At 65.2% G+C, this 13,110-nt stretch overlaps 1 protein-coding gene across 2 annotated transcripts; it reads left to right on the forward strand.

Moving 5' to 3' along the window:
• The first annotated feature begins 208 nt into the window (after positions 1 to 208).
• On the forward strand, positions 209 to 12,680 carry KLF15 (KLF transcription factor 15). 2 transcript variants are annotated; one of them, XM_024982424.2, is made up of 3 exons: positions 209 to 380; positions 4,068 to 5,129; positions 11,598 to 12,680. In XM_024982424.2, exons 2-3 carry the CDS (start codon positions 4,081 to 4,083, stop codon positions 11,758 to 11,760), a joined length of 1,212 nt encoding a protein of 403 aa, XP_024838192.1. In that variant the 5' UTR covers positions 209 to 380; positions 4,068 to 4,080; the 3' UTR covers positions 11,761 to 12,680.
• The last annotated feature ends 430 nt before the right edge of the window (positions 12,681 to 13,110 follow it).

Raw genomic sequence — 13,110 nt, forward strand, 5'->3', positions numbered from 1 at the left:
CGGCCAGGCCACTGCGACTGGAGGGGCGGGGCAGGGGCGGGGCCTTGGCCTGGGAGGGGCTACTGGGCGGGGCCGGGACGGGGAAGGGGCGTGTCCGGGGGCGGGGCAGGGGGGGCGGGTCCGGGGCGCGTGACGCGCGGCGCGGGCCAATGGGGCGCGCGCCCGAAGCCGAGCCTCCTGCGAGCCTTCGCGGCGCCCGGCGCGTCACGTGAGCCCGGGGAGTGAGCGCCGAGAAGCGGCGGCGGCGGCGGGGGCTCGGCCGCAGCGACGCGGGCCGGGCGAGGCGAGTGAGTGCGGGACGCGCGGCCGCCGCCCCCAGCGCAGCCTGCGTGGGCCCGGGATCGCCGGGCCTGGCCGCCGGCCGGCCGTGCCGAGTTCAGGTGGGAGCGCGCGGCGAGGACGGGCGCGCCTGGACCGGGCCCGGCGGGGGCGCCGGGGGCCCTCTGCGCGTCGGACCGGGCGCCCGCACGGCTGTCCCGGCTCCGCGAGAGCGTCGGGGGAGATGTCGGCGGAGCGGGGCCCTCGGCGCGGGGCCGGGGCCGGGGCCGGGGCCGGGGGCGGGCAGGCGGGACGGCGATCCCCCGTGCCCACCAGCACCGGCCCAGTCCCCGCGCCGGCCTCGGCGCCTGGCCCCACGCGTCCGCGCGCCCCTCACGGGCCGGCCACCCATATGGCGGGCGCGGCGGGGCCTGTGGGCGGAGGGGTTACTGCCGGTCACCGCGGGCGGCCCAGGGGAGGCGGAGCCCGGCTCCCCCGCCCCTTCCCACGCGCGGTCCCACGCGCGCCGGGGCGTCGCGGGGCCCCCACCCGGCCCTCAGCGCGCCCCGCACGCGCAGTCACGCGGCAGGAGCTCGCGCCCCCGCCGGCGCCCCCGCCCGCCCCTCTGCGGGTCCCTTCGGGCCCTCCCTCCACCCCTGCTGTTTGCCGGCCCAGGCCCCGGGAGTGACGGGTCCCCGGGTGCCAGAGGCCCTGCAGCCACTCCGCCGCCTCCAGGGACCCGGCGGAGCGCGGGGAGCCCCGCCGACCCACAGGTGCGAGGCCGCGGCCGCGGGACTCTTATTTTGAAGGGCGCCCCCCCCGCCGTGGTCTGCACGCTGACCCAATGGAAGGCCCTTGGCCGGCGCTCGGCTTGTTATCAATTACATGTTGTTCCTGCGGCCGCCGTGTCCCCGGGAGGATAAACAGCAGGCCCGGCCGGCCGGGCGGGGAGGGGCGGAGTCCGGCCGCGGCCGGGGACGCTGCCCGGGACAGGGCGTCCCCCCCTCCTCGCGGCCTGCGTCGCTGGCCGGGCCACGTGCTACTGTGTTTCAGGGCCGGTCCGGGCGCCCCGCGGGCCCCGTGGGCTCTGTGTCCGCGTCCTCCCCGCCGAGGAGCCCTGCCCGAGGACCCATGCCGTCTGCTGCGGGCCCCACCCCCGGGCCTTTGCACTCATCAGCAAAGTGCGGCCAGGGTCTTGTTTCAGATTCGGGGGTAGACAGTCCAAATGGCTTATATTCTGGTGGGGAGACCGAGAACGAAGTGCATAAATACATAACTGCAGTCGGAACTGTTAGGAAGACTATGATGCAGGGTGGTATAGCAGCGGGTGGTGGGCAGGTAGGGAGACCTCACAGGGAGTGACTTGGGAGCTGAGGGATCTAAATCAGGGGCTCCCTCCTAGAGGGCTGGGAAGAGGGGTCTGTGGAGAGGGAAGTGCTGGGGCCCTGGCCTGGGGCCGTGAGGCTGGTGAGCTTGTGCACAGCCTGTGAGTGGGGCGGGTGGAGCAGTGGTCTGGGGCAGACCAGCCTTCTGGGAGGAGACTGGGTCCGTTCCTTTGGGGCTCTCTTAAGTTCCCGCCTCCCCCGTCTTGCTGTACTTATTCCCCTCTTATTTGTTTTATGTCATTTAATCTGTGGATATCTTAGTTTATGTCTCTAAAGTGTAAGGCCTCCTTTGAAAAGTACGTACCAACCTCAATACATCATCCCATTTAAAAATATTGACTGTAATTCCTCAATATCATGGAATAGTCAGGTAGTGATCACATTTCTGGGGAGAGTTTCAAGGGCAGGGACAAGGCCTGGTCTGCCTTTTCTGCCTGGTTCCTGCCTGGTTCTAGGAAGACCGGAGTCCCCGGGTTTTTCAGCATGGCGGCAGAGGGGAGAAAGACCACGACCTCACCCTTGAGGCTCACCCTGACGGCTGGTGCTGCCTGTCTGCCCCTGTAGTGAGTGCTCAGCTTGTGTAAGCTCATTGGTCTTACAAAAACCCAGGAACTAGGCACAGTTGTCAGGATGCCCACCCAACGCATGGCACAGAGAGGTTGTACTGCCTGCCTGAGGTCACACAGCTGACAAGCTGCAGAGACTGGAGCTCAGTGTGGGCGACGGGGTGGAGGTTGGGGTCTCAGGCTGAGTGTGGGCTTTGTTCTTCACATTATCTGGCATTTTCATGCCTTCTCAGCACCTGATTCACTGAATAGTGAAAACTCCCAGCTTTAATTCCTTACCTAAAAAGCCAAACTTCTCCTGCAAACCCTGCCCTGGATGCAGACTTGCACCTTATTTTCCTGGGGCTCTGTGAGGCTTCCTGGCCGGGTCATTACACATGGAACAGGTGGGGAGACTGGGGTTTGGGGGAGCAAGGACTGGCCCCAGGTCACAGCTGAGGATGGCCTGGCCCTGGGAGGTCCTGACCACTGGCTGGGCCTGCTGACTGTTGGGCAGTGCTGACCGTCGGGCAGTGCCGGGCCCAGGCCGAGTGCTTGAGACAGAGATGGTTGTAGTGGGAGCGGACGTGGTGCCCGGCGGCCAAGACTGTCTGCTTTAGCTGCAGATCGTTCCCCTTCCTCAACTCAGTAAACACCCGCCATGGTCACTGGGTGGGGACAAAGGTCTGCAGAGGTGGCCCTGTCACAGCCACTGTTGACTCTCCTTGGACACCGACCCGCATGGCCTTCAGCCTGCCCCTGTCCTCTCTGCTGACGTGCCCTGAGCCCCTCCTGGGCACCAGAAGCCTCACCAGGGGCTGGGAACACAACCAGAGGCGACCGCCCAGCCTGTACCACAGGGGCCCGGGTCTGGTAGGGAGGCGGCGTGAGCTGGGTGAGTGCTCCACAGGGTGCTGGCTGGGGGTCTCATCGTCTGCCCGGCAGCTGTGAGTCAAAGGCGGGAGTAGCTGGGCCCTGGGACTGGGGTATGTTCTCCCTGAGTTATCGCAAGGCAGGGCCCTTCCACCACTGGTGAATCCCCTGAAGGTGCCCAGTCCAGTGGAGGGTGCTTGGTGGAAGCCTGTCCCTAATTCACTGGAGAGGCAGCCGAGATGTGGTGGGCCCGAGGACCAGGTTGTGGGTGGGCTGCCCCCTTTCAGGTGGTCAGACAGCCCTTGAGAGGGGGTCTTTAATTTATGCCTCAGAGTAGACTTGTCTGGTTGAAATACAAACTCCTCATTTATATTTGAGTTCTCAGATGAAACAATTTTTTAGTATAAGCCTGCTGTATCCAATGTTTGGACATACTTCTGTTAAAAGTTGTTCATTTTTTTAAAACTCAGTTTCAAGTTGAACCGGGTGGCCTTTATTTTTATTTGCTCAATCTGGCAAACCTACCCAAGCTGCAGCAACAGGGGGTCAGAGGGCATGTGGCCATCCTCCTCCCCCAACAACCCCCGCCAGCAATTCTGCAGGAACGGGACCAAGGTCAGTTGTCCAGCAATGGTGGCGACTCTGCTCAGCTGGATGGGGTTCCCGCCTGGCTGTTGGGGGTGCAGAGCGCCTCCTCACACGCCCACCCTCTCCCTCACATGCACTCGCACTCAGACATGCGTGTTCCTTCTCAGAATTGTTCTGAAAAATCTGTGTGAAGCCGCAAGAGCCGGGTTGTGCAATGGGCTTGGAGAGCACTTTTACAAACAGGTGGTGCAATTCCGGAAAACACGCTTGCAGCGTTCCCCCATCGGATGGATGGAGGCAGGATCCAGGCCTGGGGTGGCGGGAGGCTGTGGCTGGCCACGGCGTGGAGCCAGGCGCCTCCAAGGAGGGGGTTGACTGCGCTGCTTTCCTGACGGGGCCTTCTTGGTTTTCTCTGCAGCCGCCAGGCCAGCATGGTGGACCACTTGCTCCCAGTGGACGAGACCTTCTCGTCGCTGAAACGCCCCATCTGTTTTCTGGGTGATGGGCGAGCGTACCACATGCTACCCTCGCCCCTCTCCGAGGACGACAGTGACGCCTCCAGCCTCTGCTCCTGTGCCAGCCCCGACTCGCAAACCCTGTGTTCCTGCTATGGAGGCGGCCGGGGGGCTGAGGGCCAGGACAGTATCCTGGACTTCCTGCTGTCCCAGGCCACCCTGGGCAGCGGCGTTGCGGCTCATGGCAGCCCCATGGCCTGGGGGACCTGGCGGAAAACACCGGGCCCCGTGAAGGGGGAGCATTTCAGCTTCCCCGAGTTCCCCGTGGGCAACCCCGATGATGTCCCTCGGCCCTTCCAGCCCACCCTGGAGGAGATTGAAGAGTTTCTGGAGGAGAACATGGAGCCAGCGGTGAAGCAGGCCCCAGAGGGCAGTGGCAAGGACTTGGACACCTGTGGCCAGCTCTCCACTGGGCCGCACAGAGGCCACCTCCACCCCGGGGCCAGTGGCAGAGAGCGCTGCGCCCCTCCGCCGGGGGCTGGTGCGGCTGGCAGCCAGGGCCCAGCTGGGGCCCCTGCCCCCGACCCCCCAGTCCCCCTGCTGCTGCAGATCCAGCCGGTGCCGGTGAAGCAGGAGTCGGGCGCCGAGCCCGCCTCCCCGGGGCAGCCTCCGGAGGCCGTCAGGGTGGCGCAGCTGCTGGTCAGTATTCAGGGCCAGACCTTCACACTTGTGCCCCAGGTGCTGCCCTCATCTAGCCTCAGCTTGCCGTCCAAGTTCGTGCGCATTGCCCCCGTGCCCATCGCCGCCAAGCCCCTTGGGTCGGGACCCCTGGGGCCCGGCTCCACAGGCCTCCTCGTGGGCCAGAAGTTCCCCAAGAACCCGGCGGCTGAACTCATCAAAATGCACAGGTGCACTTTCCCTGGCTGCAGCAAGATGTACACCAAGAGCAGCCACCTGAAGGCGCACCTGCGCCGGCACACGGGCGAGAAGCCCTTCGCCTGCACCTGGCCAGGCTGCGGCTGGAGGTCAGTATGGCGGCGGCGGCCAGGCATTGCGCAGGGCCTGCGCGCCTCTGCTCCTGGGGTGCGTGGCCAAGACCGCGTCCTCTGCGCTTGGATAAGGCTGCTTAGGGCGGGGAGGGGGTGGGCAGGCCCAGAGGTCCCCTTGTGTCTCCGAGTGCTGGAGTACAGTTTCATGGTGACCAGGTGAGGCTGTGGCTGTGCCGGGGAGGGGCTGGGCCATGCTAAGGGCTCCCCTGATGGCTCCTGGGCTGCTGAGAGCCGCAGAGGGCGGCTGCGCACTGCACGTCCCCGCGGCATTCCCGTGCTGCGCGTGTGCGTGCCGCGCGACCCCACGGCACCCCAAGGGTAAGTACCACCTCTCACCTCCCTTCATCGCTGAGCGCACGGAAGCTGGAGCAGCTTTGTAACTGGCAGGCACGCAGCCCTTTGCTGATGGGGTCGAGGCCAGGGGCCAGAAGCAGCTGCCTGTACAGCCTGAAGGCCCAGCCAGTTGACAGCCGTCCTGGGGGACCTGGCGCTGTGCTGGGTACGCCGGAAAGGCCACTGGGGGGGCTCCAGGCTCGGGTGCCAAGCCAGAAGCGGGAGACTGCTTCCAGGCTCTCTACTCGGTGCACGGTGGGGGACCCAGCTCTCAAAGCGGGGGTGGGGGGCTTGCCCAGGGTCACCCAGCCCCTGGGCAGGCAGAGCGGGTAGGACCCCCATGGGCCACCCCCAGTCCCCCTGGGCAGGCTCGCCCTCTTGGGAGGGAACCTTTTCCTGAGGCTCTGGCACAGGTCAGGGATGACATGCTCAGGACGCCCCCCTGCAGGAAGCTGGCCAGCCGGGGAGGCACGTGTGTTCCTTGCACACTCGGTCCTGCCTAGTGTGGCTTCCGTGTGAGGGGGTGGGAGGCACGCTTGGCTTTGTGCAGACCGGAGCCTCACAAGGGGCACGTGTGGCCACACGGGATTGTGCACGCTGCATGTTTGTGCCCATGCGTGTGTATGGGTGCACACGACACCCGGTGCTTCCTGACGGCATTGCTCCTGAGAGCGGGGGAGAGCCGGCCCCAGGCCGGAGGTGCTGGCCTCAGCGTCGCGGCGGGCTGAGGCTGGACGGATGGGAGCCCTGTGCCCAGCGTCCCGGGTTGTGAGGTGCTGAGCTGGCCAGAGAAGGGGCTTTGCCTTGGCACCCACAGCCCTGAGGGCTCCGGGAGCCCAGCTCCAGCCCTGCACTGCCCACAGCATCAGGCAGAGTCAGCCGGTGTGCTTCAGGGCATGCCCAACAGCCGGCGGGAAAACCAGGGTCGGTGGGCAGACCCGGGGCCCTGCTGCAGTCCAGCCGCAGCAGGGGATATCCTGACCCCAGGGGTGGGGCGGCTGGTGGCAGGGCGTGGACTCCGGTCCAGCTCTGCCCCATGGCCAGTGCCCTCCCGTGGTCCCCTGGCCAAGCCTCAGTTTCCTCATCTGTTGAGTGGAAGGCTTGCTTGCGGCCTCTGTCCCCCAGGGCCGTGTGTGCAGGGATTGTCCGGGTCGTGTGCCATTCTTGGATGAGGTCAGAGTGTGAGGGACCTGGGAGGGGTCACCCCGCTTCCACTGGGCGGCACCCACGCTGCAGGGTGGCACCTGGAGACCCCCAGGCCAGTGCTGTCTTCTTGGTGGGGGTGGGGCCGTGGGCAGCCTCACAGTCCTGGGCACTGTCCATCCCCCCAGAACTGAGGCTGGGAGGAAGGGTGTAGTCATGGTCAAGGCCGCCCACTCGGCCGCTCCCCCGGGAGAAGAGGACCTGAGTTCTGGGCTATCCTGGAGGGCAGACAGGACCCTCGGCCCAGGGCATCAGGGGGGCAGGTCGTGAGTTCCCCATGGGGGGAGGTGTGTAACCCAGAGTGGAATTCATGGTGGGCACTGCCTGAACCCTTGCGTGGTCTTGCCCAGGACCCCTGAGTGGGGGAGGGACGGTGGGAGCCTGGCACCGTGAGGTCTCTACAGAGCCCTTGGGAGCCGTGTCTGCCATCAGCCAGGCGGGCAGCTTCTCCTGGGTCTGGCCCTCATGGGTCACGTGTGGCTCACGTGAGGCAGAGTCCCTGCCAGGTGGGGAGCTGAGGGCGCCTGCCCCTTGTGGGGGCCGTGTCTCGCTGGTTAGTCTTCAGGGACCATGAACTGCTGCTTATGGGCCCATGAGTGGAGTGTCCCATCCACGTGGTCATAGCTGCCAGCCGAGTGGCAGAGGGGCGTCCTTCCAGCATGTGGGTGGGAGGGTGGACTGACTTCGGGGCAGCTCTGTCAGGACAGGACAGGGGGGAGGGTGACAGTGGCCAGCTCACCAGGCACTTTCTGAGTGCCAGGCACTGTCCTGAGGGTCTTAGAGCTGGGCTCCCCTCTGCAAATCCCCACCTTGGCTTCCGTGCTTCCTTCCACGGGGGCCTCATTACCTTTCCGCCCCTCAGGACTTCCGCACCCCCAGATACGCTTAGATTCCTATCCAGACACCTCATTCTGGACCTCAGGCTCATGTGGTCTGCCCGCCAGGGTCCCTCGGGCAGCGCGGGCTGGCACGGCCCGTGTCTCCAGCACTCTCCTCCGGGGGTGGCTGTCGCCGGTCTCGCCATGACTCTGGCTCTTTCCTTCCCACATCCTGGTCTCTTTGAGGCCTCCCAGCACCCCTGTGGTTTGTTGGCACCATCTCGTTTTAGGTAGGGGGAAACCGAGGCCCAGAAAGACGCAGTCATCCTCCACGGGGACAGAGCACACCCCGCCGTGGTGAGGCCAGCATGCCTCTTCCACGTGCAGCCCCAGGGCCGGGCTGGCCACCACCTCTCACTGGGCAGCGCTCTCGTGTGCCAGGAGTCCTGTCTCTTCCCCGAGGTCATCAGCCTCCAGGCATCAGCTCTGGGCCGGGAGGAAAGGGCTGAGGAGTGAGACAGTGAGACACAGCTCTGGGGTGCTGGGTGGGCGCCCTGCGTCATCCTGAGCCTGTGAGCAGGCGTCAGCCTCTCGTCCCACTTTCGTTGTCCAGTCGCTCAGTAGTGTTCGACTCTTTGCGCCCCCATGGACTGCAGCATGCCAGGCTCCCCTGTCCATGGCCAACTCCCGGAGCTTACTCAGACTCATGTCCATCAAGTTGATGATGCTATCCAACATCTCACCCTCTGCCGCCCCACGTTAGAGAAAGGAAACGTGGCCGGAGCCGGCATGCAGTTCTCACCATCACCCAGCTGGGAGGTGGCTGAGGCAGGGGCTTGGCCCAGGCTCCCTGCCCACCCCAACCCACCCGGCAGGCCATAGGCCTGGCCCGCCCTGCAGCAGCCCCTCCACACCTCCAGAGGGGGTGGGCCACCCCCTGCGCCACGCCTGCCCTCCCAGTGGGCGCTCTGCGTCCCAGACCCTCTCCTTCCTGGTGGTCCTGGCGAAGAGCAGCTGCCTGTCTCCCTCTGGCGCCTGTCCTGTGTCCTGCTCACTGAGGGCCAGGAGCACTGTCCCCCAGGGTCATCCCTGGCCTGGGCGACCTCCCGCCACTTCCTTCGGTGTCTGATCGTGGACCCTGGAGTCCCTGCTCTTCTGCATAGGGACGCGGCTCCAGAGGCCGGGACGGGGCTCTGGCCGGATGGGCCTGCTTGAGGCCGCGCGTAGGAGGTGCTGTCGGCCTCTGCCTAGAAGTTCCCGCTTCCCTCTTGAACACTGGCCTCCCCTGTTCTCTGCAGAGATCCTGTCCCATCCGAGGAGAGTGCCCTCCTTCCTCCACTCCTGGGGCAGTGGTGGGGCCCGGGTCTCCACGGTGCACGGGGAGGCTGAGATGGGGCCGGGGGCTGCGACAAGGCCCCGAGCCCTGCCTGTGGTTGCAGCCCCGCGCTGATCCTGGCCCCACGTCCCCACCGCCACCCTCGGCCTGGGTGCTCACAGTGTCGGCTTTCTGGCTGATGGAGGGCCCCCTGAACCTGTGCTTCCCTGCAGCCCAGCCATGGGGATTGTGGTCGACACTCATCAGGGCCCAGCTCGCGCCCGTGGGCCCTGCACCCGCTCTGCACCCTCAGTCCTGGCACCTGGTATGCCCTTCCCTGTGCCTGGGGAGCACCTCCGAGAGCTTGGTGACTTGCCAGGTGGTCAGGCAGGAGGAGCAGGGTCTGCTGCCCACAGAGGCTGAGACGTAGCCGCCCTCCCCATCCTGTGTGGCTGTGGTTTGGGAGAAGGTGGGCTGGGGGTCATCTGGGAGCTCAGGTCACAGGACCCTGAGAGGGGAGGGGGCATCCGGGGGCGGGGGCTGCTCTCGGAGCCGCTGTCCCTGCTATGCACCCCTCCTAGGCATCCCCCGACCAGAGGCCGCTTGCCTTGTGTGTCCACTGTGGCCTCTGAGACGAGCCTCGGAAGGTCAACAAGAACCTCAAGGCTCCACTGGAAGAGAGAGGACCCTGAGGACCAGGACGGGCCCGCATTTGCTTGGGGCTACACGGGCTCGCACCGAGCCATCCGGCCTCCCCGCGGCCCCTGTCCTCACGCCCTCCCCGGGGTGGCGTCTCCAGCGGAGCTGGTCTTGGCTCCCTGAGTGGGAGGGTGAGGCTGACCCTGTGCTTCGTGCTGGGGGAGGCGGGGGCTGGGGGCTGTCGCGGAGCCTCCTTGCTGCTGCCCTGGGGGCCCTGACTCCCGCTGGGGTGGGTGGTCCCGGGCTGGCCCCTGACGGCCGGAACCTTGGTGCTCCTTCCAACCGCTTGAGCTGCAGGGGTGCGGGGCACCCTGCCCACTCTGGGGGAGGCCAGGCTGCCCGTGGTCACCAGGACGGGAAGACCTGGGTCTGGCCCCTTTTGCTCTGGCCTCGGCCGCTCTGTGGCCGCTGACCCTGGGTCAGGGCCTCACATGTCTGCACCTCGGTTTCCTCTCATGGCAGATGGGCCAGGGTCTCATTGCCAAAGGTGCTGACGGCACTGCCCTGCACGCAGGCACCCGGGCCGTGAAGTGAACACCAGCTTCCAAGCACAGGAGCCTGGACGCACTCTGGGCACCAGGAGAGTGAGGAAGGTGGAGCTTGTCCTCCACGCCTCTGGGCTGAGGCCCCCACTCAGTCTTCCCCGTACAGCTGTGGGTCTTGGGCTTCCACCTGGAGGGTCAGGCCCGGCCGAGCCTCTGACTCCTCCTTGGCGGGGCGGGGACGGCTGCTGCAGGCACCACCCCACCTTCCTCTCGTGCGTGGGTCCAGGAACAGGGGTGCTGGGCCTGATGCTCCTGTGTGTGTGTGTTCACGTGGGTGAGCGTGTGCACACGTGCATGTGTGTGCCCCGTGCTCAGTCGTATCCGACTCTTTATGACCCGTGGGCTGTAGCCTGCCAGGCTCCTCTGTCCATGGGGATTCTCCAGGCAGGAATACTGGAGTGGGTTGCTATACCCTCCTTCAGGGGATCTTCCCGACCCAGGGATGGAGCCCCAGGCCCCCTGCAGTTGCAGGCAGAGGCTTTAGTGTGGCATGTTTGTGTGTGTGCATGTGCCCTGGGTGCTTGTACACCCCGGGGCTGGCGAGGGCTGCCTCTCTGACAGCTCTCTGTCCTCCCGAGGTGCTGCTGTGTCTGCTCTCTCACTGACGCACAGACCAAGCACCCCAGGCACCAGGTGCTGGGCTGGCCGCGGGGCACGTGCTTTTCCTCATGGAGCTGACGGTCTAGTGGCTCAGACTGACGTTCATCAAAAGCTTGGAAACTAAAGTTGCTGCAGTGGCAGAGGCAGAAAGGAGAAACGCCTAGTGCTTCTAGGCCCCAGCTGTGGGTGGGATGCAATCCTGGAGGGCTTTCCTGAGGAGGTGACATTTATGCTGAGGGCTAAGGGATGCGTGGGAAGAGCCTTCCGGACAGAGGGGACGGTTTGGGCACATGTCCCAGGGCTGTTCGTGTAGGCAGAGCGCAAAGCACAACAGTGTGTATGCACAGGGTGGGGTCTCACTGCCAGGATCAAGCTCAGGAGTGGGGAGAGGCTGGAGTCCCTGAGGTCGGCCATGGCAAGAGCTGAGCCCTGTGGTCAGCTGGGGTCCGTGGCCGCTGCTCCTTCGCAGCAGCTGCTGGGGCTGCGACAGGGAGGCAGCTGGGCCGCCGTGGAGGCTTCCGAGCACCTTGCAGGGCGTGGTGTCGTCTTGGGACCTCTCAGCTGCTGGGAAGGCAGGCAGGGTCCAGGAGTTGTGGGGTCAAGTCTGAGGACCCCTCCTCTGCTGTGACAAAGGCCCTTCCCCTGCAGGCTGGTCAGGGCCTCCGCCCCAGCCTGCGCCCCCAGTTGGGGGACTGCGTGGAGGATGCTCCCAGGGGCCCCAGGCTCTGGTCTGAGGGGCTTGAGGCACAGCTGCAGTTGGGGGGCCTGTGGGGTTACCAGCTGCCCTCAGGCCACTGCACGGGGACCGGCCCCTCTCGCCTCCCTGGAGGGGCGGCGGGGGAGGGGCAGGATGGGCTCGGCGCCCTCCCCGCGGACCCCACGGGCTCAGCCGGGCGGTGGGGGCGAGGCCGCTGACCGCCCTGTCCCGCAGGTTCTCGCGCTCGGACGAGCTGTCGCGACACCGGCGTTCGCACTCGGGCGTGAAGCCCTACCAGTGCCCCGTGTGCGAGAAGAAGTTCGCCCGCAGCGACCACCTGTCCAAGCACGTCAAGGTGCACCGCTTCCCGCGCAGCAGCCGGCTGCCGCGGCCCTGACCCGCCCCCGCCCCCGCCCGCGCCCCCGAGCGGCCGCCTCCGCCAGGCACTGGGTAGCAATAAGTTATCAGCCCCCGTTGGAGGGACGTGACGCCCATCTGGGCCACCTGGAGCCCTGGGGTGCGGACTCAGCACCGCCACCTCCCCGGGGACCTGGCGCGCCCGCGCCCGCGCCGGCCGGAGGCAACCTGCGTGCCCCGCGCTTTCCGCGGCCCAGACAGAACCCCTCCTGCCGGGCTCCCCGCCTGGGCCTGGGCCGGGGCCAGCACTCGATTGCCGGGGAAGAAGTGCGCAGTGTTGAAATGTCAGTTCCCGGAGGGAGCGTGCGGGGAAGAAGGAAGTAGGCCAGAAGTCCAGGCTGCACTGTGTCGTGGGCGGGGCTCCTTCCGTGGCCTGACCGCCAGAGTCCGCGCGCAGGGCGGTGCAGGGGCAGGACCTGGCCGCTGGGTGGCTGCGGGCTGGGTGAAAAAACCCCTCTCGGCAAGGCGGTAGTGCATGTGCTTGAGTTAAACGTGCGGGAGAGACGGACAGACGCAGGTTTGCCCCAGGGTGACGGTGCCGTGTGGCCCAGCCCCTCGTCCTGTTTGCAGACAAATCCTTCACCTTCAGGAAGAGAGGGCTGGTGTAGAGAGCTAGTAGAGCCTCCCAAGCCCTGATCTAGAAGTGCATTCCTTGTTTTGTCTAGAAATTAATATCAAATGAACTAGCTTGTTTTGAGAGGTTTATTTCACATCCTATGAATGTATGTAAATAAAGTGTACATAGGTGCATCGACAGAAAATCTTTTAATAACATATCAACATTGTGTAAATTTGAAATAAAATCTATAAAGCTGGTGTACATATGTTACAATTATGTATATTTTCTTTGGTTCTTCATAAAAATATATTTGCCAATAAAAAGAAGAAAGAACTTGATAACTCTGGCATTGGCATGCTGTTTTCCTCGGCCCTGCCAGGAGATGGAGTGATTCTGGGGGCTGAATCTGGTTTGCGACGTGGGGGGGACACAGGGGCTCCGTGGATGTCCAGCCCCTGGTCCCCCAGCTCCACGCCCGAGGCTGGGTGTCTGCTCCTTCTGTGTCTCCAGGGCTGTCTGCTCCACAGACCCGCAGCTGCCCGATTCCAGCTTCACTTGTGGGAAGAGACCACAGGCGGGCCCGGCCCACAGGGCCACCACTCCATTGAGTTCCTGTCTGAGACCCTTGCTTGGCACTTCCTACCTTGTGTGCAGTGTACTGAGCATTGATTATGCACTCACTGTACGCACCGGGAAGGGGGCAAACCGTTTCCTGGCCACAACTCCCCCGGGGAAATGACACGTGATGCCCGCTTGCAATTCTGAACAGAT

Source organism: Bos taurus, chromosome 22, assembly GCF_002263795.3.
Source record: "Bos taurus isolate L1 Dominette 01449 registration number 42190680 breed Hereford chromosome 22, ARS-UCD2.0, whole genome shotgun sequence".
NCBI classification, from domain to species: Eukaryota; Metazoa; Chordata; class Mammalia; order Artiodactyla; family Bovidae; genus Bos; species Bos taurus.

What these genes read in the sequence shown, in the direction of transcription:
- KLF15 (XM_024982424.2), top strand. Translation starts at nt 4,081, where the DNA reads ATGGTGGACCACTTGCTCCCAGTGGACGAGACCTTCTCGTCGCTGAAA. An exon ending in TGGCCAGGCTGCGGCTGGAG is followed by an intron (nt 5,130 to 11,597) that starts GTCAGTATGGCG and finishes CCTGTCCCGCAG; the next exon opens with GTTCTCGCGCTCGGACGAGC.